General features: G+C 36.9%; 4 protein-coding genes across 7 annotated transcripts; 2 read left to right on the top strand and 2 right to left on the bottom strand.

Annotated features, from left to right (window-relative positions):
- Nucleotides 1–5,443: 5,443 nt before the first annotated feature.
- On the top strand, nt 5,444–13,076 carry LOC114758189 (leishmanolysin). The gene is made up of 17 exons (XM_028947213.1): nt 5,444–5,894; nt 6,792–7,136; nt 7,243–7,383; nt 7,480–7,612; nt 7,724–7,837; nt 7,928–8,001; nt 8,073–8,147; nt 8,490–8,582; nt 9,071–9,131; nt 9,694–10,026; nt 10,339–10,465; nt 10,560–10,659; nt 10,914–10,983; nt 11,113–11,265; nt 11,449–11,544; nt 11,901–12,220; nt 12,415–13,076. Exons 1-17 carry the CDS (start codon nt 5,823–5,825, stop codon nt 12,652–12,654), a joined length of 2,547 nt encoding a protein of 848 aa, XP_028803046.1. The 5' UTR covers nt 5,444–5,822; the 3' UTR covers nt 12,655–13,076.
- Nucleotides 13,077–13,682: 606 nt separating this feature from the next.
- LOC114758133 (pathogenesis-related protein 5-like) lies at nt 13,683–14,435 on the bottom strand. The gene has a single exon (XM_028947147.1). The coding sequence runs from the start codon at nt 14,433–14,435 to the stop codon at nt 13,683–13,685; it is 753 nt and encodes a 250-aa protein (XP_028802980.1).
- A 1,970-nt stretch (nt 14,436–16,405) lies between these two features.
- On the bottom strand, nt 16,406–17,833 carry LOC114758197 (elongation of fatty acids protein 3-like). The gene has a single exon (XM_028947226.1). It carries the CDS (start codon nt 17,596–17,598, stop codon nt 16,675–16,677), a length of 924 nt encoding a protein of 307 aa, XP_028803059.1. The 5' UTR covers nt 17,599–17,833; the 3' UTR covers nt 16,406–16,674.
- A 2,841-nt stretch (nt 17,834–20,674) lies between these two features.
- Nucleotides 20,675–22,055, top strand: LOC114758191 (E3 ubiquitin-protein ligase RNF185-like). Of its 4 annotated transcripts, none has more exons than XM_028947218.1 (2): nt 20,675–20,716; nt 21,297–22,055. In XM_028947218.1, the coding sequence occupies exon 2, from the start codon at nt 21,310–21,312 to the stop codon at nt 21,994–21,996; it is 687 nt and encodes a 228-aa protein (XP_028803051.1). In that variant the 5' UTR covers nt 20,675–20,716; nt 21,297–21,309; the 3' UTR covers nt 21,997–22,055. The 4 variants fall into 4 exon arrangements, with proteins under 4 accessions (XP_028803051.1, XP_028803049.1, XP_028803050.1 ...); XM_028947216.1 differs by lacking the exon at nt 20,675–20,716 and adding an exon at nt 20,875–20,951; XM_028947217.1 differs by lacking the exon at nt 20,675–20,716 and adding an exon at nt 21,043–21,095.
- The last annotated feature ends 2,638 nt before the right edge of the window (nt 22,056–24,693 follow it).

The raw sequence follows: 24,693 nt of genomic DNA, 5'->3' as shown, positions 1-24,693 counted from the left end.
ATAGGAGGATACATATATCTAGGGAAAAAAAAGGGATGCGCTTGGTCAAATTTTACGGATAGATTAGATAGATTGGTTAAAACTTAACTAAAAAGGTAAAATAAATTTATTAGAGAATAAATGGCAATAATGTTGGGTATATTGGGTTGTGGTGGTGTACTGTCAGATAATGAAGAGGGACAAACTCAAACTCTTGCTCGCTCAATAGACGTCATTGGAGATCATAAGCCCCCGGTTATTACTTTGTTTGGGCCTGCTGAGCTTGCACCGCATCATGAATGGTTTTCTGTTCCAAATAGGATCACAAGTGGGTCTTGAAGTGGAGCCCGATTTTAAGTCGTCACTCCTTGTCAATGTAATTATTATGGATCAAACACCACGTCAGCCTCATCCTTTGTGTGTCTGACTAGTTTTATCACATCATTTATACTTTTTAATGGAATAGACTAATTTGAGTATTTTAAAAAAAAGTTTTTAAAATTAGTTATTTGTGTTGCTATGTGATCATTTGACTTTGTTTTATTATAAGTTCATGCGAGGATAAGTCAGACGGATAAGGTATAAGAGCCCATCCATGTTCAATCAGCCGTTACATTATGCTTTTACTATAATGGAGGGTCTCATGGATTCATATACTCATTCCATTAACAGATGTGACGACATGTTACACAGGAATAAAGATGTTCAAATGTTTTTCTCAAGATTTAATTGTTATTTCACTGATGCGACGTCATGTCAATATATTATCGTCTTGTAAGAAGGAAATTACTTAATTACCATTAAAAAAAAACAGTCTGAATACCCTCTACGGTGCACAGGGAATTATTCTAATTAATCGGAAGATGGCTGTGCTGGATGTTAATGTAGACGGGGTCAGGCATGGCGGGCTTGTTGCAAAATATTAGTATCAGATCAGATCAGACAAGGTCATAAAAATGAACAGCACAAATTAATGGTCGCGGATCATAGGAAGGCATCGATATTGTAACTAAACCACGACTCACTATATCTGTCTGTACTTTGCAATATTATTATTGACTTTGGCCTGGGCATCATTAAAAATTATGAGATTGATGCTGTCAATAATGACCCTCCATCTTTATTTTTCTTTCCTATAATGTGACGCCTCAACGACCTCTCATTGGCCCTTACGCTCTTATCCAAATTCCCAATCAACCCCAAAGTATCCTCATTATAGCACAAACCACTCACCATGCTCACACTCTGATTCCGTTCGTTCATGATCTGGCATGTAAATCTCCTATTTCACAATCCCTCCTTCCCTACCTATAAATATTAGACACTCGGATTTTTAAATCAAAATAACGTAAATTACATAATTTTTAGTAATAAACACCGATTACTTTGTAAACCTTTTTAAAACCAGATAAGGCTGACAATGAAAATTAGACGAAACAGGAATAATGGAAAGGGTGACAGTGGAATCACGACCACGGAGAGAGGAAAGAGACAGGGGAAAAAAAAAAAAAAGAGTTGTTGAACCGTGCATCGTGAAGAAAACTATTAAGTGCTTTTATCCCCTTTGTATTTTAATGTATAATAATGATTTAACGTTCAAGAAAACTTAGGATGGAAGATTCTGTTCCCAGAAGGCAATATAATCAACAGTAGCTAGCTAAACCTACCAACCTGACGTCGAGAGTTATATACAATGGATTAGGCCTGCCATTGATATTGATAATACATTCAATTTTGTTTTAAATCGCGGGTCAAAGGGTTGAAAGTTGAACCTTAGGCCATTGGGCATAATTAACAATCATTTCTTAAAATTTTCTGGGCCTCATTTTGTGGCTTGGAATAATGCTAGAGTGAAGCTTTCTAATATTTGCATGGATCATTCGGATTTATACAGACATCTGCCTCTCCTGATAACGTCAAAGGCAGTGGAATTAGTATTCCAACTTTAAAACTTAAAACGTTGGATATGGTTGATGAATAGTGCAGAACCTGTTATACTGATCCACACTAAAATAATGGTGCCGTTTGGTAGAATGCCAATACCAATATTAGGTGGACGACATGCACCGCCTGAATTCCTTCCCGCCTACTGTTGAGCATCTCAGCTGTCTTATCTATCCTGGTCCCCAGTAAAATAGTACTATTTCTGATTCTTAATATAAAAACTAGTTAATTAATTTAAATATATTAAAATAGTTGGTTAGATTAGTTATTTGTAATAAATAGACATGATTTTTTTAAAATATCATTATTAATCATGTGTGTTTAAATTACCTATTGATAGTAACTCTTTAACATATATAATTGCTATAGAAATTACTTGACAGCAAAATAGATAAATATTAGAAATAAAGTAGATTAAAATCTTATATTTAAGATCAAGTTAAATGTTAAACTAATTCTTGTATTAAACACCGGAGGTAGTACATAAATAAATAAAATGGAGGAACATGGAAGGAAAAATAAAATGAAAGGTCTTATCTGCCCATCATCACACGCGTCCACCCTGGCTTTTAACCTGTACACTTTAGAACCATGGTGGAAACAACAGAAATTATGAGGTTCGTTTTAGGGCTGATTTGTTATAAAAAAAAAAAGGAACAGGATGGTAATGGACTTTGATATACTACTTCCGGTTCTAATTATAGGATTTCATTTATAGTTTATAAATGAAGTCTTATAATTAGAACCGGAGATAATAATTAGGATCGAAGGCAGTACTTAGAGTTGTTGGAAACAATTAAACCGATCATAAGCTTTTAGCTATTTTTTTTGAGTTATCTCAAATAGCTTGTCGGGAATAAGATTTTCCAACACATCCATCATGTATTCAACTTAAATTCTTCTATCGTCATTTTTCTCATACTCCAAGCCATTTTTTTTTAAAAAAATATCTAGCTCAACTTAAATAATTTTTTTTAATCCCAAACAAACTAGCCCTTCGCTTGGTAAATATGTTGTTTGTATTGTATTGCCGTTTTACAATAAACACGCATCTCTATTCATTGACAACTGTTTAGCATATGGTACAACAATAAACTATTTTGTATTGGGTTTATTGTTGGGTTCCAAATCAGCATGCTTCTTCTCCCGAGTTTTACATTGAAAATATCCAATATTCTTCTTATTCAACTCAACCAATATAAGATTAGGTGGCATGTAGATAGATGGATTTGGATTTCAATATAATTTTGGATTTATAATCTCAAGTTTAAAATCCACGTATTTAAAAAATTTCATTTGGAGAGTATAAAAAAATCCACGCCAATAATAATGAATTACCCAACTGAATTGACTTGTTCACGTATTTGGATGGTATTAAAGAAAAGTAAGGAGATTTAAAATAACTAATGTAAATATAAAAAGGTATTTGGAATTCTAGATGACTTGTAATGAAAAAATTTGATATATTAGAATCTACAAAATTTTTTGTATTCAGATAACATATTCAAGTCAAATCCTCTCTAATTCAAACACGATACTGAGAATTTAATTCTTCAAAACTTTGATCCAATCAACATAATTAGTGGCATTTTGTTGATCGACCCTAACTACAACCCTTTACACATAATGATGCTCCCTTGTCCTTTTCTGTCCTATTAATTTGCCGGTCAACGAGTTTAAATCGTTGGCCGAACCCTACAAAATCAATTTAAAATTGTTTAGGTGATCCTCCCTTGCTCGGCGTCGGGGCCCTTTCTTCTTTGTTTTCTTTTTCAAACCCATAATATAAATTATTACATGGGATGCAGATGTTTTATGATAAAGAAATAAAAGGATATTTGGATAGAAATCAAACTATAGTTTCAGAAGTGCTTTTACGGTTTACGAAATAAATATGTAGAGGAGTTTGTCTCGTTTTACGGAAAAATGCTTCTGAAATCATGATTTGGAGGTTGCCAAACACCCTCTAAATGCACATTGAATGATGAATAAAAATGAATGTACTGCACAATTATGATGTCATTTTTAAAAATATAAAAAGTTTTGAGAAATGAAAACTACGAGTGAAAATTAACCAATGGATATCCCCATCGATCCTATGCGAGCGTGTGTTTCCCATGAAATTGATGCACAAATGCAGTGAAAGAGACACAATTGTCTCTGTTGCTGAATTTTCATTACTTTGATGCACAGTTCATGCAGCCGGCATTATATTATTTATAAACGATAAAACTATCATTATCGATGTGGATGTTGTAATAAATTAATTTCTTATTACATGACGAGGAATCAGAATTGGAGTTTATTACAGCCAAAAAAAAAAATTATTAATCATCCTTCATGCATGTCCGGTAGAAAATGACATGGGCAACTCAATGATACAGCTTAGTCCCCCAGAAAAAAAAACTAAAAAAGAAAATCTAAAAATATATTCTATTTATTATATTTTTTTAGTTCTAAATAAAAGACATATAAATTATAGTATAAATTAAATTTTATATTTAAGATCATATGATTAAAAAATACGAGCCATCTTCACATAACTTCTAATACTTTCCTCTAATCTTCTTCTATGACCTAAATACTTTTATTTTAAACCGTTTGTCCCAGAATTTTCTGACCTGGAATCTAATTATATTATAAGAGCAGCCAAATAATGTTGCTAACATATTTAATTAAGGTCGATCTCCATTTTTGAGACTTTTTCCTTGCAACAAAGTATTGGTTGCTTCTACCAAAAAAAAGTGAAAAAAAAAATTGTGGTTGCAACTTGATATGGCTTATTACTTATTATATTCGAGTTGCGATGGTGAACCGAATTAAAAAAAAAAAAAAAAGGAAGCTGCCCGCCGATTTTCTACGTCTAATCATATGAAAATCATAAATATAAGTTCCAAAATTTACATTTGATCTTACGTTCATAATTTCGTAATTAACAAATAGCGTAATTTCTCTGGAAAAAATAATTTAATTTATCCTCAATATTATATTATATTTTAATTTTTTATTTAAATAGACAATAACGATTTAAAGTTATAAGTCAAATTTTTTGGGCTTGTCTTTTTTTGCCATAAAAAATTTTCATGCTACAGACTATAATTTGTTTGGTATTTTTTTTTACATATTTATTTCATATTTCATAAAAAGTTATGGGTAAACTATTCTAAACCAACTCTACAAACCAATCAAACATCTGAGTTCTGTTTAAAAAATAAATTAATTATCTATCTAAACTTTGTTTTAACAATTCCCACTCAAAAAACAATATTTTTATTAAAATAATTATGAGACCTTCAACTAAATACCCCTGCTCGGAAAGATGGCAAAAAAATAAGAAGATTGTGGGTGGAAAGGTGGCTAACCTTGCAATTTGAGGCCAATATGAGGGGCATTTTAAAATTGCGCTTTGTCTATTTTTATACGCTGTCTTCCACCGAAAGAAGCACAGAGTGATTATATACTCTGTAAAACCCAAAAACGAGTGAAAAATAGCTTGGCCACCAGCTCCACTGCTTCTTTTTCTTTCTTCTGCTTTTCTTTCCCTTGCCTCGTCACTCCCCACTGTTATTCTTTTCCGCGGCTTATGGGGAACAGGGAGTGGAAAATATCGTGTAATAAGCCGAAGCCACTCTACAATAATAGCACTTCTTGAGAAATCTAAATCCTGCCTTTTCACTTGTATGTTGCACCAGTGTTAATTTCCTTCAAAATAAAGTCACTGTAGACCAAAGGGCCAATCCCCCGTTACTGCCCTTTTCCTATTGATATCTGAAGGAAGCTTTCCGACATGCATTAGAGCCACCGATCTTTTTGGGGTCATAAAGCCAATCAAAATCCCGGTGGAGATTTAATGGAAACAACCCTGTCTGCGGTTGTGTGTTTAACATTCCATTGAGGCAATGCTTCGGTGTAGTTCCTCTGTCCTTTCCTGGTTTAATTGTAAGCTTCGATTCGCCGTCCTAGTCTTCGAGGTAAGCTCGTTTAGTTTATCATCTGCATTCCTTCTTATTTTAATCTTTTCTTTTAGTTTAATGTTGCTATAATGTTTAAAGTTTAGGCCTTTTAAAATCATCTGCTGAACTATGGTCAGGTTCTAATTGCTCATCTTGGGGTGAACGAAAGAATAGAACAATGTATATTTTTCTGGGCTTTTATTTCTCTTTCCCGCAATTGGGGAATGAATCAGACGCTTATCTCTGATTTAGGATAAGGGCTTGTCCCCCCCCCCCCCCGGGGGGGTTTCATTAGTCCGGTTACTGCACCCTCAAGTTCAGGTTTTGTTTAGAAGAACAGTGCTTAATCTGGAAGGTGCTGGATTAGTAATTTATGTTTCTATGATTTCGAAGATTTTTTTTCCCCTTCAATCTTTAGCTTTTCTTTCGTTTGCGCAATACCTATCAGGTATTGCCTTTAATACACGCTGTTCGGTGTCATATCTCTGGATATAGTCACAGAATATCCATTGCTTGTGTTTTCTCTTTGGTTTAAAAAAGCTTGATTTTGTTCAGTTTCCCCCAAAAATATGGCTTAATTTTGAAATTCTGCTGATTCAAGCTTTGGCTTTTGGATGTCGTAGCTCTATGATGAACTTAATCGAAAGAAATTTCGTTAATCCTAGAAAATAATGACTGCGCCTTCTTACTAAGTTTTGCGGAGGTGACATCGTTAAAATTTTTTCTGTGTTGTATTAGCTAGTGTTTTTAGATAGGTGTTCAATTTGATGTACTCTGCCTGCATGCAAAAATAGGGATGAAAAGGGAAAAGTTTTGGTTTTCACGCTTTACCAAATTCACTCTATATAAAGAACTAGACAATTTGATTTCTCAGCTGGTCGTTATATGTTGTTAAACTTCCACTTCCTGCTTCAGATTGTATTGTTACTTGCATTGTTGGAACCTAATGATGCAAAACCCCGAGAATACCAACTTCAAATGGGAGGCTTGGAAAAGAACATTGCCTCACACTCTTGCATACATGATCAGATAATTGAACAGAGAAAGCGACCTGGTCGCAAGGTTTACTCAGTTACCCCGCAGGCTTACGAACCTGGTTACATGAAACCCCTTCATCGTAAAGGTAGGGCATTACTTGGAGTGTCAACATCATCAGGTCTTCAAAAAGATGCCAAACAACCTATTAGAATATATCTCAATTATGATGCTGTTGGCCACTCGCCAGACAGAGATTGCCGAAAAGTTGGTGATATTGTCAAAGTGAGTGTTTAGTATGAAGAAAAAGGCCTTTTTAGATTTCTTATGTCCTATTTGTATTCAATCTCATCCTGTTTGTTGATTTTAATCCATATTTTTATTTGAACAGCTTGGGGAGCCTCCCGTGACTTCATTTCCTGGGCACCCCTCCTGTAATCCCCATGGTAATCCTCCAATATTTGGTGATTGTTGGTATAACTGCACTTCCGAAGATATCACAGGAGATGACAAAAAGCATCGCCTTCATAAGGTCTCATTGAGAGTCCTGTTAGATTTATATAATTTGAATTAGTTGCAGATAAAGATTGAACAAAGATATTTACCCCATGAAAGCAACCTATTGCAGGCATTGGGTCAGACAGCTGATTGGTTTAAGAGAGCATTGGCTGTTGAGCCTGTCAAGGGAAACTTGCGTCTAAGTGGATATTCTGCATGTGGGCAAGATGGAGGTGTGCAGCTTCCTCGTGAATATGTTGAAGGTATAATTAATTAGTCATCTCCCTTATGAGGACATTGTACTTTTAATAAAATTTCATCCCATAATTTTACTTGCAAATTTGATAATTCACCTATTTGTTCACCTTTCCCAGAGGGTGTTTTAGATGCGGACTTAGTTCTCCTAGTCACTACAAGACCTACCACTGGGAATACTCTTGCATGGGCAGTGGCTTGTGAACGTGATCAATGGGGCCGTGCCATAGCTGGTAGACTATCTTGAATCTTATCTTAGTTTGCGTTCTCATCCTTACCTTGCATTTGGGCGGCTTTGGAATTGAAGTTTCCTGTGTTTGCAGGACATGTAAATGTTGCTCCTCGCCATTTGACAGCTGAGTCTGAGACTTTGCTTTCGGCTACCCTCATACATGAGGTTGGTTGGGTTTTCAAATAATGAAATTGGAAATCTTGGAGACACTGTTGATTAGATTTGATCTTTTCCAGGTTATGCATGTTCTTGGTTTTGATCCACATGCCTTTGCTCATTTTAGAGATGAAAGGAAAAGACGGCGTAATCTGGTATGATGGCCTGCTGTGCTAAGACTCATCTGTTTAGAGTACTATCATTATGTCCTTGTACTTGTACCGCTTGTTCTGAAACCAAACCTTCTCTTGAAGTTTGGCAGTTTGATGGCTGGGTAGTTTAATGTGAGCCTAGCTAAATTTGAGATCCTGAACATTGGTTAATTCTTTTAATTTGTTATTATCAGCACTATAACGGTTTTTTATTAGATTTTGACAATTTCTTGAGTTTTCTAATCAATTCATTGTAGCAAACGTTTGTTTTTGCGTCATTCCTTTTTATGTTGGGCATTTTATTGGATCTATTTTGAAGCTCAAAACTACTTGTTGTCCTTGCAGGTTATTAAACAAGTCATGGATGAAAAGCTTGGGCGAATGGTAACGCGTGTGGTGCTTCCACGTGTTGTCATGCATTCACGACATCATTATGGGGTATTTGCTTTGGAATATTTTCCCTTTGTATTTTATTGGTGCCATATTTATTGTTTTAATATTCGTAGTATAATTGTAAATTGTGCGTATAATGCAATTTTTAGCATCAAGACCCTGAAGTGCTGTAGTGCGTAGCGCATAACAAAATATAATGGATCTTTTAATATGTACAGAAAACCTAACTCACGTACGGAAAACCTCTTAACAATTTAACAATCCTCTGAAAAACACAACATCAAGTACGTCATAGGTTTTGAGCCTTAGCTATATCCCAAGGCATCTAAACCAATTTGTCTTCATCAAATGCAACACCATCATAATGAGCATTATTGTGCAACCTTCATTTTTCTCTTCTCTCTCTATATATACACCTCCTACCATGAATGAAACAAGAATTTTCAGTGCAATCATTTTTCTCAAAATATTCAACAACTTGATTGGTATTCTTAATTAGAGCTTTCACAAATGATTGAGTTCTTTGATGATAGGCATTCTCTGAAAATTTCACTGGTTTGGAGCTGGAAGATGGGGGAGGGCGTGGAACATCAGGTTTTTCTCCTTTGTTAATCATTTTTTGCCAAGTTCTAAATGTGACTACTCTAGTGTTTTCTTTCTTTCTTCAGAATACTATGACTATAGTTGTTTATATATGCGGCTACTCAGGCTGTTGATAAAGATCAGTTTTTACTAATGTAATGGCTTTTTTATTTAAAAAAAAATTGCATTTTACTTTCTTTCTTTCTTTTTTTACATTTCTTTCCTTTATTTTCCCCTCAAGTTTTTAATAATTAAGATTGCTAGTGCCCAATGAATGTGATCACTATGTCATGCTTACAAGGTATTTGCAGGTGTGATCAGAATGTAACTATTGAAAATTTACATATAATCTGAAATTTAGTGATTAAAAGATTTTTCCCCGTTATGGTGAAAAACAAAATAAAGTACTGGCCTGCCATCTTTGCTCCTTTAGAATCCTGCCAGGAGGTACCAAAAAGTTTGAATAAAAAAACATAGCAACTATTGTCTAGTGGGAACACCGTGTTTAATGTCTTTGAACTTGTACTCCTGGCGCCCACTGACAAAGTTAAGAGATGTATTATTTTGCCAACAGGATCTCACTGGGAAAAAAGGCTTATGATGAATGAGATTATGACTGGTTCTGTGGATACAAGATCTATAGTGTCAAAAATGACTCTAGCTCTCTTAGAAGACAGCGGATGGTACCGTGCCAATTATAGCATGGCAGACCGTCTTGACTGGGGTCGCAACCAAGGTACTGAATTTGTTACTTCCCCTTGCAATTTCTGGAAGGGGGCCTATCACTGCAACAAAACACAGTTGTCTGGTTGCACGTATAACAGGGAGGCAGAGGGATACTGCCCAATTGTAACATACAGTGGAGACCTGCCTCAGTGGGCTCAATATTTTCCACAAGTTAATGAAGGTATGTCGTTATGCCTTCATATCCATGAAGGTTGATTGATTTTAATCCATTAAATGCTAAACGATGCCTCATTTTCTCTATCATCATCCTATGGCTGTTTTCTTCACTGCTGATTATCAAGCGATTAATTTACATCTCATGCCATTGCCTTGTAATTCATATGTAGGTTCTATTACTAGAGTTTGAGTACACAACAAAGATTTCTTTAGTTTTCACTATTATTGGTTTTCAACATAAGCAGTCTGTAGTTATTGTCAATCAGCAAACTCAATTAGCGGTAAGTTTTGGTGACTTGTTCACTGATCATTGCAGGTGGACAGTCTTCATTGGCTGATTATTGCACTTATTTTGTCGCATATTCAGATGGGTCTTGTACAGATGTCAATAGTGCACGCGCACCTGATCGAATGCTGGGTGAAGTTCGAGGGAGCAACTCTAGGTCAGATTTGTGACTGTTAGCTCGCAACTTTAGTCTGCTTTGCATTGAGTGTTTAAAGGCATGGAGTTTCTAGTTAATTTCCCTTTTAATGCAGGTGTATGGCCTCTACTTTAGTACGGACAGGATTTGTGCGAGGTTCTATGACCCAAGGAAATGGTTGTTATCAACATAGGTGTGCCAATAATTCTTTAGAGGTATGATTGACTTGGGATTGTCGAGAGAGTAAAATATTCTGATTCATTCAACCCTACGTTTAATTTAGCCGATGATGGTAATTGAGTAACCTTTTTATGATACTCATTTCTTCATGAAGCCTAGGGAAGCTGAATCCTGGGCTGCATCCCCCCCCCCCCGCCCAAAAAAAAAAAAAAAAACTATAGTCAACCTCCAACTTTTTCCTTTTTGGCTGAAATAGTTGCTAAACGTAGTTCTGTTGTGTGACCAACAGGTTGCAGTGGATGGCATCTGGAAAGTATGTCCTCAAGTCGGTGGACCCATTCAGTTCCCCAGCTTTAATGGTTAATATTATTGTTTTATTTATTATTTTTATTTTTTCATTTTTTTTAATTGTATGTTTTTTCAGTAGTGTTTGGCTGTTGGTTTCTCAGTAAATTGACACCTTACTCTATAAAATTATTTATCCGTAGGTGAATTAATTTGCCCTGCATACCATGAACTCTGTAGCACAGATACAATTGCGATGCCTGGGCAATGTCCTAATGCATGTAATTTCAATGGAGATTGCATTGATGGAAGTTGCCACTGCTTTATTGGATTTCATGGTCATGACTGTGGCAAACGTGAGCTCTCATGTCCTGCTTTGTTGTTTAACTTCTGTATTCATTGTGCCTTGACTCTCTATATGGAAACTACGTACTTCTTGTTTTTTAAAATAGGTTCTTTTTTACCTTGACGTATGAACCTAGTGTTCCGGCTTTAAATGCTGGAACCAATATAAATCCTTTTGCTTGATCCCCTTTCAGGATCCTGCCCCAGCAATTGCAATGGTAACGGCAAGTGTCTCACCAATGGGATTTGTGAATGCAAAAATGGTTATACTGGCATCGACTGTTCAACTGGTATGTAATAATGAGTTTTGAAGAGAACATGGTGATTGCAAATGTCTTCAATCTCATAATTAATTACCAAGAGAATTGCAAATATGTATGGTATGTGAAGGGTGGGCTTTTGAAGAAGCTTTTGAAGAATGTTATTCCATATGATATGAAGCGAATTATATCCAGTAACTGATAGTTGAGTCTTTTCAGGATAATTAACTTGGATCCCTTTTATTTAGTTTAACAGAGGCAGGAAAATAAAATCAGTCTTGTTGAACAACGATTTTACTCTGGAACAGCATTTACTCAATTCTTGTACTGCAAACATTTTTTGATTTTTTTTTTTTTCACCTCTCCCTGCTGTCACATATATGCAGCTGCTTGTGATGAGCAATGTAGCCTTCATGGTGGGGTTTGTGATAACGGAGTTTGTGAATTCCGTTGTTCTGACTATGCGGGATACACATGCCAGAACAGCTCTATGCTCCTATCAAGTCTCTCGGTTTGCAAAAATGTTCTGGGAAATGATTTGTCTGGACAGCATTGTGCTCCTAGTGAACCAAGTGTACTACAGCAGTTAGAAGAAGTGGTTGTCATGCCTAACTACCACCGCTTATTCCCAGGTGGTGCTAGGAAATTATTTAATATATTTGGCGGCACTTACTGCAATGAAGCTGCTAAGCGGCTTGCCTGCTGGGTACGATCTGTTTTATCTAATGAAAACATTTGTTCAGATTTTTTTTAATCCCTTTGTAATTTGATTTTATTCTATTTACTTGCATTCAGCTTGAAATTAACAATTTGTTTTGATTTTATCTGTCTGCCAATGTGGCTCTTGAACTGCAACACTTTTTAACATAACAGCTGAAGAACTTAGTACTTGATATGCAGATATCAATACAGAAGTGTGACAAGGACGGAGACAACAGGCTCCGAGTATGTCATTCAGCATGTCAGTTGTATAATTTAGCATGTGGAGCTTCGCTTGACTGCTCTGACCAAACTCTCTTCAGCAGCGAGGGGGAAGGTGAGGGTCAGTGCACCGGTGCCGGTCAGATGAAGTTGCCGTGGTATAATCGCCTGCGAACTGGTTTTTCTCTGAGAGATAGTTCCTTGATGGAATATCTGTAAGATATAGGTTAGTTTTTAGTTGTCAATTGATTTTCCTCTGTTGGGAGGTGTTGGCCTGTAATTTCTCTTCAGGGTTAATTTAGGGAAAAGTGGCCTATAGCTCCTTGGATTTAGAGTTATAGTAGGAAAATAGGTGAGTAGGTTACATTTGGGCTTCCAAAGAGGAGAGCCTTCTGTAGAGGAAATTGGAAATGTATGTAAACCAAAAAAAAAAATGAAAAAGGAAAAGTGCAGGAGGGGAAGAAGGAGGAAAAAGAAAGAGTGGGAGATTGTTATGATGTCATCAGCTTCGGCCGAAGGCCTTGAAAAGGAAAAAGCAACAAAAAGTTTCAAAGCAAGCTTGATTTCTCTCTGTGTAAATTGTTTTTTTTGGTCAGAGAAGAGGGCCCAAGCCCAGAAAAACCTGGGTAAATCATTTTTGATCCTGTGCTTTTTTGCCAATTTTTCTTTTTGTTCCTGTGTTGACTTTTTATCCTATCGAGATTATGTCCAACACGTGAAAAGGGCAATCTCACGGATTCGGACGTACCCACGTAATTTAACGATGCATGGAGCTCGAGCTTTTCGGGGGAAGCGTAAAAAAAGAAAGAAAGTAATCATAGAAAATGAACAGGAAAAAGGTCTGATCATGGAGGAGACCTAATGGTCTTTCTGGGCTTTGTTTGTGTGACTTTGAAGGCGGCCTAAATTACTCTTGTACGTCGAGGATGTAAGTAACTGGAAAGATAAATCTGTTAATTTAAGCGTAAAGCCAATTCCATTACTGCACGGGATGCAATATAAAATAAAAGAATGCTGCGCAATAAAAAGCAAAACTAATAAAATAATTAACGAAAAAATTAACACCAGCATGGCTCAATATGCAAATTGATCCTTAATTGCTCAAGTCGGAAAAAATAATTTTTCCAATATAGGTGCATACTGCACTGAGCATCGAAGATTTGAATTATAACTTCTTTTTTTAACTGTAATTTGGAAGTTCTCAAATTGTAATATCATCGCAAATGTGAATACAGAAGAGCACTTTGCTAGGAGGATCCGGATGGGCAAAATGTGATGACATAATCGGCGCCGGAGCACGTGCAAGTGCTCGATGGGTCGTCGTATGCGTAACTGTAGGCCGTTGGGCAAGCCTTCTTGAACAGCTGAGAGTATTGCGTCGGCCCACAAGTCTCAGGTGTTGAATGGTCGCCGATACAGCAGAACTCCGCCGTGTTAAACGCCGCGCAGGCGCTCTTACACGCCACCACCGAATTCCCGTCCTTCACCTGCAACTCTTCCGGACACAGGCTGCTCAGGTCCGCGACGCACCCCGCATACTGGCAATCACCGGTTCCTCTGATTGCCCGCACGCCCACCTCCACATTGTAACCGTCCACCAAGCTCACGTCGTAGAAATCCTTGTCGCTGCTGGACGTTGCGAGGGTGAACTCCGCCAACGTCACCGGGGCAGCACCTCCGAAGCGGCATTGCAGTCCACCGCAGTCTCCGGTAAGGCATCTTCCTTGACCGGCGCCATCGAAGTGGCAGCCGGTTCGAGCCCAGAAGCGCCCGGACCAACCGGGTGGAGCGACGAGAGAAACAGATAATCCCGGTGCCAAGGAGAATCCGCCGTCGCCGAGAATTGCAACACCGTTGCCGGAAAGAGTTCCGGGCCACAATGTATAGTTGCACCGGTTTTCAAGTTGGAAGTAAGTGGCGGATTCTACATCTACAAAACCTGCAACTGCAAAACCGTACGAAAATTGAAAATATCGGTTAGAAAGAAGGAAAAAGAGCATCGGAATTGGATAAAAGATGGAAGCAAAAAGTAGCTCTGTAAATAATGTGAATGAATGAGGGAGGTACCAAAAAGGAGGAGGAGAAGCAGTGGAGATGTAAAAGCCATTCGAAAGAAGGAAATGCAAAGATGAAGTGTTGTGGTTTAGATATGAAGATTTAATTTACGGGTGTTTATATTGGAGTGAGCAAGAGTTTGATTTTCTTGTTTAATTATGAAAAATGAGGTGGTATCTTTACGTGACCAGTTTTAAGATTGAGGGTCATCTTGGGATGGGAACTGGGCTGCTCATCTCATCAGCTCATTTGCGCCCTCCACCCCCCAAAAAAAGTTTTTTATACTCGAGACATGTTAAAAAAAATCCCAACATTTGTCCCTCATGACATGCGAGTTTAATATGAATTTTGTGCTGTCACATCCTGGGGTCAGTTCACAGCGCGCGCGCGCACACACCTTGTTTAATTATTCCTTTGTACCGTGCATGGATGCACAAAACCCATTTAGAATGATTTATGAATAATTTTTTAATTGTGACTTACTGAATAAGAAGTAAACAGATGTGAGAGAGTTTTATTTTGATTTATATAAAATGTATTTATAAGTTTGTTTGACAAGCAATAAGTTATTTCTTAGTGTTGTGTGAAAGCGCCGAGTTTGAATAGGAAACAGCATTGGAGGCTAGCAATTAACAACAAACTTCTAGAAAGATTGAGTTGTTTTTTTTGGGGGGGGGGGGGAATCAATGTACGCTTAATGTCATCTCGTTTATATTTTGATTTGAATATAGGCTTATTGCCATTTTTCCTCAATAGAAAACTCATTATATTCTTGCCGTGTTCTTTTCCAATTTCCATCCCTATCGTGGTAAGATTTTAATATTCTCATGATTACAATCAGATTGTGCTTCAAATTCTTATGACCAGTTATTTTATTCATTATCTTCACATGAAATCTATCTTAGCACCATTGACCGGTGAGATATATTATTTGTTGGCCAAATTAATAACTTTTAACCCTTTTTTAGAAGCAACATAAATATATACTCCTCCGGTCCTTAATATAAGACCCATTTAACTAATTTGATTACATTAAGAAAGTTAGGTAAGTTGGTTAATTATAGAAAAAGTGACATATTTTTCCTAAAACACCATAATCATCTTTCTTAATACCCAATCTCTCTCTTCTATTTGATTATGGTTGAGGAAGTATCCATAGGGGTAATTTAGAGAAATTTGATAAATATGAAAAATAGGTCTTATATTTAAAACCAAAACCAACTCAACAATTGAGTCCTATATTAAGGACCAGAGGAGTATATAGTTTTATGAAAATATATCGCCCCACGAAATATAAATAGGATTGATACAAACAACTAGCTAGATCCTAGCTAGATGCTTGCAGCATCTCCTCTTTCCGGGTGATGCTCTCGTTCGACAGCCTAAAGGCACCAGTGGCGTGTTCCAATTTTCATGTACGTGAACCATGTTGCTTTCAGCAAAGATAATTCATAACACATTTAATGAAGTTATATTATTCTCTTCTTATTCTCATGGAGATCTGAGACATTCAATGTGAACATTATTTTTCAGTAAAATTTCTCACTTGTTCCCAATGTTACATTTTCCTCGTTGAATTTTGCATGTTATCTCGTATTATTCCCTTTTAATTTCCAGTAATTAAATATTTCTTAAATACGTCTATTTTGTTGCTCTCAAACAAAAACCCTCCTGAGAATGTTTGGGGTTTGTTAATCAGTTGTTAAAAAAAATTACAAAGAAAAGAAAAGAAAAAAGCAACAATTGAAATGTCAAAAGAAATGGGTTCCATTTTCTTCTCAATCTAGTTCGTTTCTTTGATCTCTGTGTTTGGCTCCCTGCCGTGCGTGCTTTGTCAGCCGGAGACAGCTTCTCGTCCCATAATCGGTCGGGGTCGGAAGAATTACAAAACTTATAATAAATGTTCGCCCGTGCGAATGCAAATTAATGTGTTATATAATCGGAAGCACGGACGTTCAGAATTTGCAACCCATCACTTAAAGTCTTAAACCATGACCAGAACCTGCGGGTTCTGAACTAATAAGAAGGAAGAACACTGTTTATCTACAGTTGACGGGGATGGAGGAACTGGTCAAACTCCTCTTGCCAAGATACTCCGAAAAATTAAGGGCGGCGGAGAAACATCAAAGACTTGACTTTAGGTGAGGAGGGAAAGATCCAAGTCAACGATTTTTGTCTTTCTTCTCACTTGTGCGTTCCAAATTCCATTTTTGAAGATTCAGCGGAACGCGTTGCTCGCTTATCGGCGTCCTGCCCGCCCCACGATGCCGATCCAACGGTAACGGATCTCCGGCCATACGCTTTACCATAGAACCTCAAGAACAGTAAAAGAATCGCAGCATTCATCACAGCATTGAACACCCAAGCTCCAATCCCATTACACCCTCCTCTCAGGAAATGAAGTGCAAGTACCCCAGCATGTCCCACGAATGTAAAACCCAACAACAACATCTGGCAATTCACAGTGAACGTGAAGCACTTGGAGGGCAATCCGATTTCCGTCCAGAATCTGTACCCATACACTAAGGAGTAAACCAAAGTTGTGATGAGTATGGCCGATACCTGAAATGACTGGGAAAATTCGAGCCAGAGGAACGAGGTGAGCAGCAGGATGGAATGGTTGAACAGCCTGAAAAAGGATAGCTTCCGGTGACGAAGAATGGTGAAGATCGTTCGGAACAGGTGGAGGAAGCGAGAAAGGTAGAAAGCGTAGGACCAGAAGAAGACTGGTCCAGAGGGACGAATACCCAGTGGGAAACAGAGGACCCATTCGAAAGGCGTGGTTCTGGTTCGCCGCCATAACCACCGGGTGTTTCGAATTTCAGCATCAGCGGACAAGAGCATGCCGAGAAATATGATGAAAGAGATGATGGCCATGGCGAGGCTGTGGACGGCGGGGATAGGACCCAGTGGAACAGGACGACGGCGACGGCAGATCGTGAGGATAGCATGAAGAGTAGTAGCGGTGGCAATATAAGCAGAAATGGCGTTGATGATGAAGGACCAAGTGGAAAACCATAATTCGGTGGGGCTCCATCGGAATGATAGGATTAAAGGGTGCTCTGTTAACCAATATTTGAGGGTGTGTGTTACAGCAGGACTTGCCATTACATGTGAGAGTTTGCGATGAAAGAAGGAGACCCGGACTGTGATAGCTGAATCTCTTGCAAAATCTTAGAGGTTTTTCTAACTCTGTGTGGTATAAGAATGCGGGAAGTCTTCTAGAGGGGATGGAGTTTCGGGAAGGGCGGGTGTGAGTTGTATTCTTAGTTTTGACTGGAAAATTGTATCTGATATTTTCCAATTGAGAGGCTTGAATTTTTTGGGAGTTTTGTTTTGTTTATTTGATGAGGTGGAACGTTGTTTGAAAAATTAATAAACTGTTCCGAAATCCAATCCCATGCATTTTGCATGTTTTCTGTCCCAAGAATTGAGTATTAGTTATTTATTTTCCGCTGTTCATTGTCTTGTTTTGACGAATTAAATTTCTCTCCTTTCATACCTATATATTTCTCTTTCTTTTCTTGGGTGACGTCATCGTCTAGAAGAAAGAAGACAATTGAACAGATAAGGTTTTATGAGATGCTATCATATAATAAACGTGTAGTATTACAACCATAGTTTGTAAAACTGGACTGGACTGGTTGGATCAGATCAGAAACCGGCAAACCTACTACTTGTTTAGTCTGATTTAATGTCTAAATTGGAGGAAAAGCAACCTAACATAACTAGGAGTGAATCGATGCAAATCGGTCTTAACTCGGATAAACCGATGGGTTGGACGGGCTAGACGGATTATGATTTTTAATGTCTTGCTGAGGGAAAGTAGAAGATGAAAGATAAAGAAGAAGTAGAAAAAGAATTTAGCATCCAAATCATGTTTATCTCCTCACATAACAGCAAAAACCATCAACAACTTCAATAAAATAAAGCAAAATATAGATAGGAGATGGTGGAGGATAAAGAAGAATGGGAGGTGACAAAAAACCGATGAATCTGAGGCTGAAGATTTAATGAAATCATAAGAGGAAGTAACGTTATTGTTGAGATCTGAAAGCTCAGACTCACTGTCATAACATGGTGATAGAATTCGCGATGAGGGAGCCAGAGACAGAGAAGCTGGTGAGGCATCGTAGTTTTCTTTCCTCTTTTTACCAGGCGTTGGTGAATGTGTTTTAATTTTCAAATTAGACAGAGACTTTTCGGTTTGTATTCAACATAGTTAAATAAAATAAAATTTAAACAAAACCACACAATCATGTACTAAAACCAATATGACTTCATAAACCATTAAATGATCTCGGTATACTCATCTACTGGATATTCTTTTGATAGTACATGACTGTTTTGCCTCTTAGTAGCTGCTTAATCCTCCTACTCTACCTTTTTAAAAGGACACTTTGAAAACATTATAATTAAATTCGAATATCTTGATTAAATTATATTATTTGATTATAACTGGTCTAATTTCAAATTAACTCCTGTTTGAACCACTGACTCTTGACCTAGTGAATTAACCGATTCAGTATCCGGTCTAACTTTTAGTATTTTGATTACAGCTTGTAAATAAATGTTTAGAACGAAGATGAATTGGCTGAAAGTGGAAGTTGTATTTCTCCACTCAACTATATATTAGCATTAGGCCATTCATATTTGAATCAGCTCCATTTTTCCAAAAAGATTCTCTTTTGGATTGCTGCTTAGTTTGGATGCAAGGGATAAAGTTTCTTGAGACCTCAAAGCGTGCATAAAAGACCTCAAAAGAATCTAGTTACTCAGAAGTGGCTAAAAAATTTCCTGAGATAAATTTTTGTGAAAAGTATTTGCTTACCATCCATCTATCCCTCTACATAATAAGGAAAGTTGAGGTTGATGAAAGTCTTTGTGATTTATAAAATTATTATTATATTTTTTATAATAAAAGTTTTCATTTCTTAAAAATAAATATTACCTCCCGTCTTAATTATAAAATCTTGTTTGTAGACTATAAATAAGGTCTTATAATTAAAAATAAAAATAATAATTATTAATTATTAGATTTTCACTTATAGTTAATAATTAGGAAGCTAAAAGCTCAAAGCACAGATTTTGTCACTGCCTTAAGGTACCACTATGGCCCTTTTTTTTTTGGAATTAGGAAAGGAAGAAGCTGCTGCAAACCACCCACTACAACTCGAAAAAAGAAGCCGAGTTCGTGTCAGCCACCTGGATCAAATGAGGAGCACATCTGGCGGACTCTGCAGAATCCTCAAATCACGCATCAAGGTTCCGGCTTCCTTAGCAATAGCATCGGCAACTGCGTGGGCCTCCCTGCCCCTGTGACCCTTTTTAATTACTCCCTCCGTTTTTTATTATAAGAGATAAATAATCAAAGTACGTTGATCAAAAAAACAGTTAAAATTAGTTAATAACAATTAATATGTAAAAAGTATAATTTTTTCCCAAAAATACCCTCATTAATAAGGAGAGAGAGCATGAGAGAGAACCATTAAATTATTAAAAGAAAGAGAAGTGGAAGGGAGAGAGAGTGTGAGTTGGAGATAATAAATATGGGTAAAATAGTAAATCAACACAAAAAAGTAGAGACAACTTGTAAGTGTCTCTTATATATAGGAACATGCCATAAGCATCAAATGTCTCTTATAATAAGGAACAGATGGAGTATCACTTATAGAAAGGGATTTTTGTCATTTTTAATGCTTTATTTCTAATTCTATCTCTGATTCTAATTATAAGAGTCAGTTGACTGATCTGAGGAGATTAAGAAAGTAAGTTGAGTTAGTTATTTATCTTATGTGTTGTCTTTCTTAAAATATTCTTATTAATCAAGTGTATTGACTAGAATTATAATTATTAGAAGGACTATCTTGAAAAAAATTAAGTAAATATAAGAGACAAAATGGATTGGGGTATTATATTTAGAACTAAAATAAAATTCAAACTAGGTCTTATATTAATGACAGGAGGTAGTATTAAATAAGGAAGATAAATGTAAAAATAAAAGAGAAGAAATAAGAGGAAAAAATATACTAATTATTTAATAAGAATAAAAATAAAAAATTTTATGTATTTAATAATTTTCTTAATGTGTGAGAAATTATTATCAGTAATCCAGTGCAGTTTTCTATCCAGACCACTAATGTAGCGCCAGCTGGAATTATTCTCCGATTTTCTCGAAGAGTTCTCCATATGCTAAACCCAATGAATCACACACGTCCGGTCCATGGTAAAGGAATCTCGAAATCAATTTATTTTGTCGCTGTCGGTCACAATCTAAGAAATATTTTTACAAAAAAAATTTGTCTCCATTTACGGTATACTTTTTTTTTTTTGGACGGACTCCATTTACGGTATACTAAAGTGTCTCCATTTGAATAATACCGCCCACTTTTTGTGATTTGCGGGGATTCACCTTCTATTCTGGGATTCCAGGGTCGATTCGTCACTATCTTCTCCTCCAGGTCCGTAATTTATTTCTTTCTCCTCAATCTGTTTGCCCTTTCCTCAACGTCATTGCCCGCTTCCGATTCCGTCACTTCTCCTTGTAAAATTGATTATGATGATGAATCGATCTCTGGAATCGCGAGAATTCGTTGTGGACTAGGGTGTTCTTTTTTTCCCTTTTCTTCTTTTTTTTTTTGGGGGGGGGGTGTTCCTTGGTCATTAGAAATGGTTTTGATTCGGAAATACTACTATGACAACTAGCTTTTAAGCTCAAATGTTTTTGATAATATGAACGTGCATCTGTATGAATGTATGTGTATATGAAGGCTGTTATTTACAATCGGTTACGCTGGCTTTTGTAGGAATCTGAAGGTGATGGCAAGTGGGTTTGAGGAATCAACAAGCAGGTCGCCCCCAAGCCCTTCCTGCTCCAGCAACAGTAACAATGACACGGGCAGTTTTGAATGCAATATTTGCTTTGACTTGGCACAAGATCCTATAATTACTTTATGTGGTCATCTTTTCTGCTGGCCTTGTCTTTACAAATGGCTTCACTTTCATTCTCAATCACGAGAATGCCCAGTGTGCAAGGCCCTAGTTGAGGAGAAAAAGTTGGTCCCCTTGTATGGGAGAGGAAAGACATCAACGGACCCGAGATCAAAATCTTTTCCATGCGATAATATCCCTCATCGGCCAGCTGGTCAGAGACCTGAAACTGCCCCTTCACGAGAACCAAATCATTTTCCTCAACATGGATTTGGATTTATGGGTGGGTTGGGAGGGTTTTCCCCAATGGCAACAGCAAGATTTGGGAATTTCACATTGTCAGCAGCATTTGGTGGTTTTATACCATCCTTATTTAACTTCCAGTTGCATGGGTTTCATGGTGGGGCCTTGTATAGTGGAGCAGCTGGTTTTCCTTTTGGATATGCTACTTCATTTCATGGTGGCCATGCTCATGGGCACCCTCAGTATGCAGGTCAAGGACAACAAGATTACTACCTGAAGAGGCTGCTTCTGTTTGTTGTCTTTTGTGTCGTTCTTGCGTTTATTTGGCAATAGATTGGATAGAGCTGAGAGCCTGAGACTGCTAAAAGATAATTAGTATTTCTCACACCTTTTGTGTGTGTGTGTGTGTTTTCCTGGTGACGAAGGAAATTGTTTATATCATACTTTCTTATTACTCTTGTAGTGCTTTCGTTTTGAAAAATCTGTGAGACTTCATGCTTTTCTTGTGAAAATATCTAGAGTCCTAAGCAAGACGTCAGTTGCGGATGTGCCCTCTGTACACACTAATCAGGAGCTACTTTTTAAATCCACGAACTTTTGTGGTTTGGGGTTTTTACTCAGTCATTTTTACACTATCATTCGAGATGAATTTTCAAGCTTTATGTACTCATCACGTTGCTTGAATTTTAGAAGTACCCATTTATTTCGTTGCAATGGTTTGGAAGACAGAAAAATATTGGTGATAAGTACTGCGGCAATTATGTTTCTTGCGATAGTCTAGATTGCTTGTTTCACTTCAAATGTTGACAGTTGGATGACATGTGGAATCAGGCACCTTTGTTACTCGTTCTTTTAGCTTTTATAGTTATTTTTTCTCCAAATCCTTGGGGGTGGTTGGGTTGCTAGAGAGTTGAGGGGTTTTAATTTCTCAGTCTATTGTGAGCTGCTGCTTCTGCTTTATGGCCTTTGGACTCTGATTATATCAAATGATTATCATCGTTCATGATGGAAATACTCGAACTCTTGTTTTCTATAGAATTTTGTTCGTATTCTTGTTTAAATGCGATATAAAGCACTAACCTTGTGATTGTTAGTGTTCTTGATGAGCTTTCGAGGGGCTAGACTACGGTGACCAGAAACCCAGTGGGAAAAGAAACCCAGGTAAGTTGATTAGTGCGGTTCTCCCCATAGTCAGGCTGGCCTTGGTCACCACGTCTCAGGCGAATACGACCAGACGCTAGTGTAGTCATCAAACCCAGCCCAAATTTTGCCCAGTGTCAATTCCGCATTAATACGGTTAGGGCCGGGCCTCAGGCCCAAAGAACTTAGCTGAGGCGTTGATTGAACTGGCACATGGGCCAGGGTAATCCTCTGTTTTGTCCGGCAATGCACACCCCACCGGCGACGGCTTATTAATAAAGTTAAGTATTTTTAAAAAAGTTCAGTATTTGATTATTATGGGGTTAGTGTAATTTCCAATTTGATAATGACTATGTAATTTTGTCAACCAGCATGAAAACAAAAGCTGTTTTGTTCAATAATAGGTGTAGAATTGGGATCAGAGTGAGACGGGTTGCAAGCCAGGAATAATAATTTAGAAGTCTGCCATATGTAGCACATGGCTTGTGTAGGTAGCGGAAGTACTCTATTCCGCTGTGGGCCCACTCACCAGAACCCTCCCCCTCTCGCCTTCCGCATCTGTTTGATTGCTTTCATTCTTTGCCCCGCTTTGCGGTGTGGGATAAGTCCTTGTATTGGATACTTATAATTCTGTTTTGGAATCATATATTGGTACATGAACGAAGATTGAGAGCTGTGGAGGTTTGTAAATGCTGGTAATAAAAGAGAGTTAAATGGGAGAGTTGATCATCGTGGGATTTAAAAAATAGGTGTTTACTTGGACTGGTGTGAGAAGTGACTTATTCTATTATGTGTTTGGGAATGAGGCTGCCAAAATGGACTGAGAGTCTGAAACCGACATGGAATATTAATTAGTGTGAAGGGGTGCCAACTGTATACCGTATAGATTCCGTATGTAGACAGTTCCATTTTAATTTCTAATTAATGTGACTGCATGTGCACCCCCCCCCCTCTCTTTTTAAGATGCCCCCTCACCCCCCATCCTTTTCCCCCTTTTCTTCTCCCTCTCAATTTCGTATCTTATTTTACTCTCCTGGTCCTTTTTTTATCGTAGAAAGAAGATATTTTTTTGTTTTATTTATAAAGTATTGAGAAAAATGTTTTACATAGATGTACAATTTTACGTTTAATTTATTATTGTGTTGACTTTATTTACATAAGATATAATGTATATTAAATATAGATAAAGTTGGAAAGTTATTAAATTTTAAATGAGAGTTAATGAAATTTAAGGTTTTTCTTGAACTGTGTGAAACATTGAAAGTGACTTCTAAATAGGATGATGATAATATATATTTATATCATACCACTCTGAACTGATCTCCCCTCTTAATTCACCCCGACTCTGTTTTCATACTACTTCGAGTTATATTTATTAGATCTTTTAATCAAACTGCACAAATTAAAAAGAAGAAATAAAATGAGTTTATATTTTTATTTTGTCAAATATTGTCATGGCATTTTTAAAATAGTACCTTCATTACACTTAAACTCTGTGCCCAGTATATTTCTTTTAAGTAACATGGAGAAGATTATGATCTTGAAAAACGTGTTCGGGGAAAAAAATATTAGTAAATGATTATGTATTAAAGACAAAAATTTTCTTAAGCCAGTCTTACACATAGCAGAGAAAATAGTAATAAATTTTCACCCCTCACCTCCCCAGAAAAATTCATTCTGAATAGTGCCATATTTTCTAGAGTGAACTTGTCCTTTTTGACATATTGGTATACTTATTTATGATTAATAACTTCTATATATATTAATTATATGTGGAAAAGAGATCTAGAATACGATTATAAACAACTTCTCAGATTTATAAAATAAAAAAAAGATATACTAGAAAAAATTTATTTTAACTCACGTAAAATATATTTCTAAATAATTCTA

This window comes from Neltuma alba, unplaced genomic scaffold (assembly GCF_004799145.2).
Source record: "Neltuma alba isolate B1F8T4 unplaced genomic scaffold, ASM479914v2 tig00010672_pilon, whole genome shotgun sequence".
In the NCBI taxonomy this organism is placed as follows: Eukaryota; Viridiplantae; Streptophyta; class Magnoliopsida; order Fabales; family Fabaceae; genus Neltuma; species Neltuma alba.
This window is presented reverse-complemented; position numbering and strand designations above follow the sequence as displayed.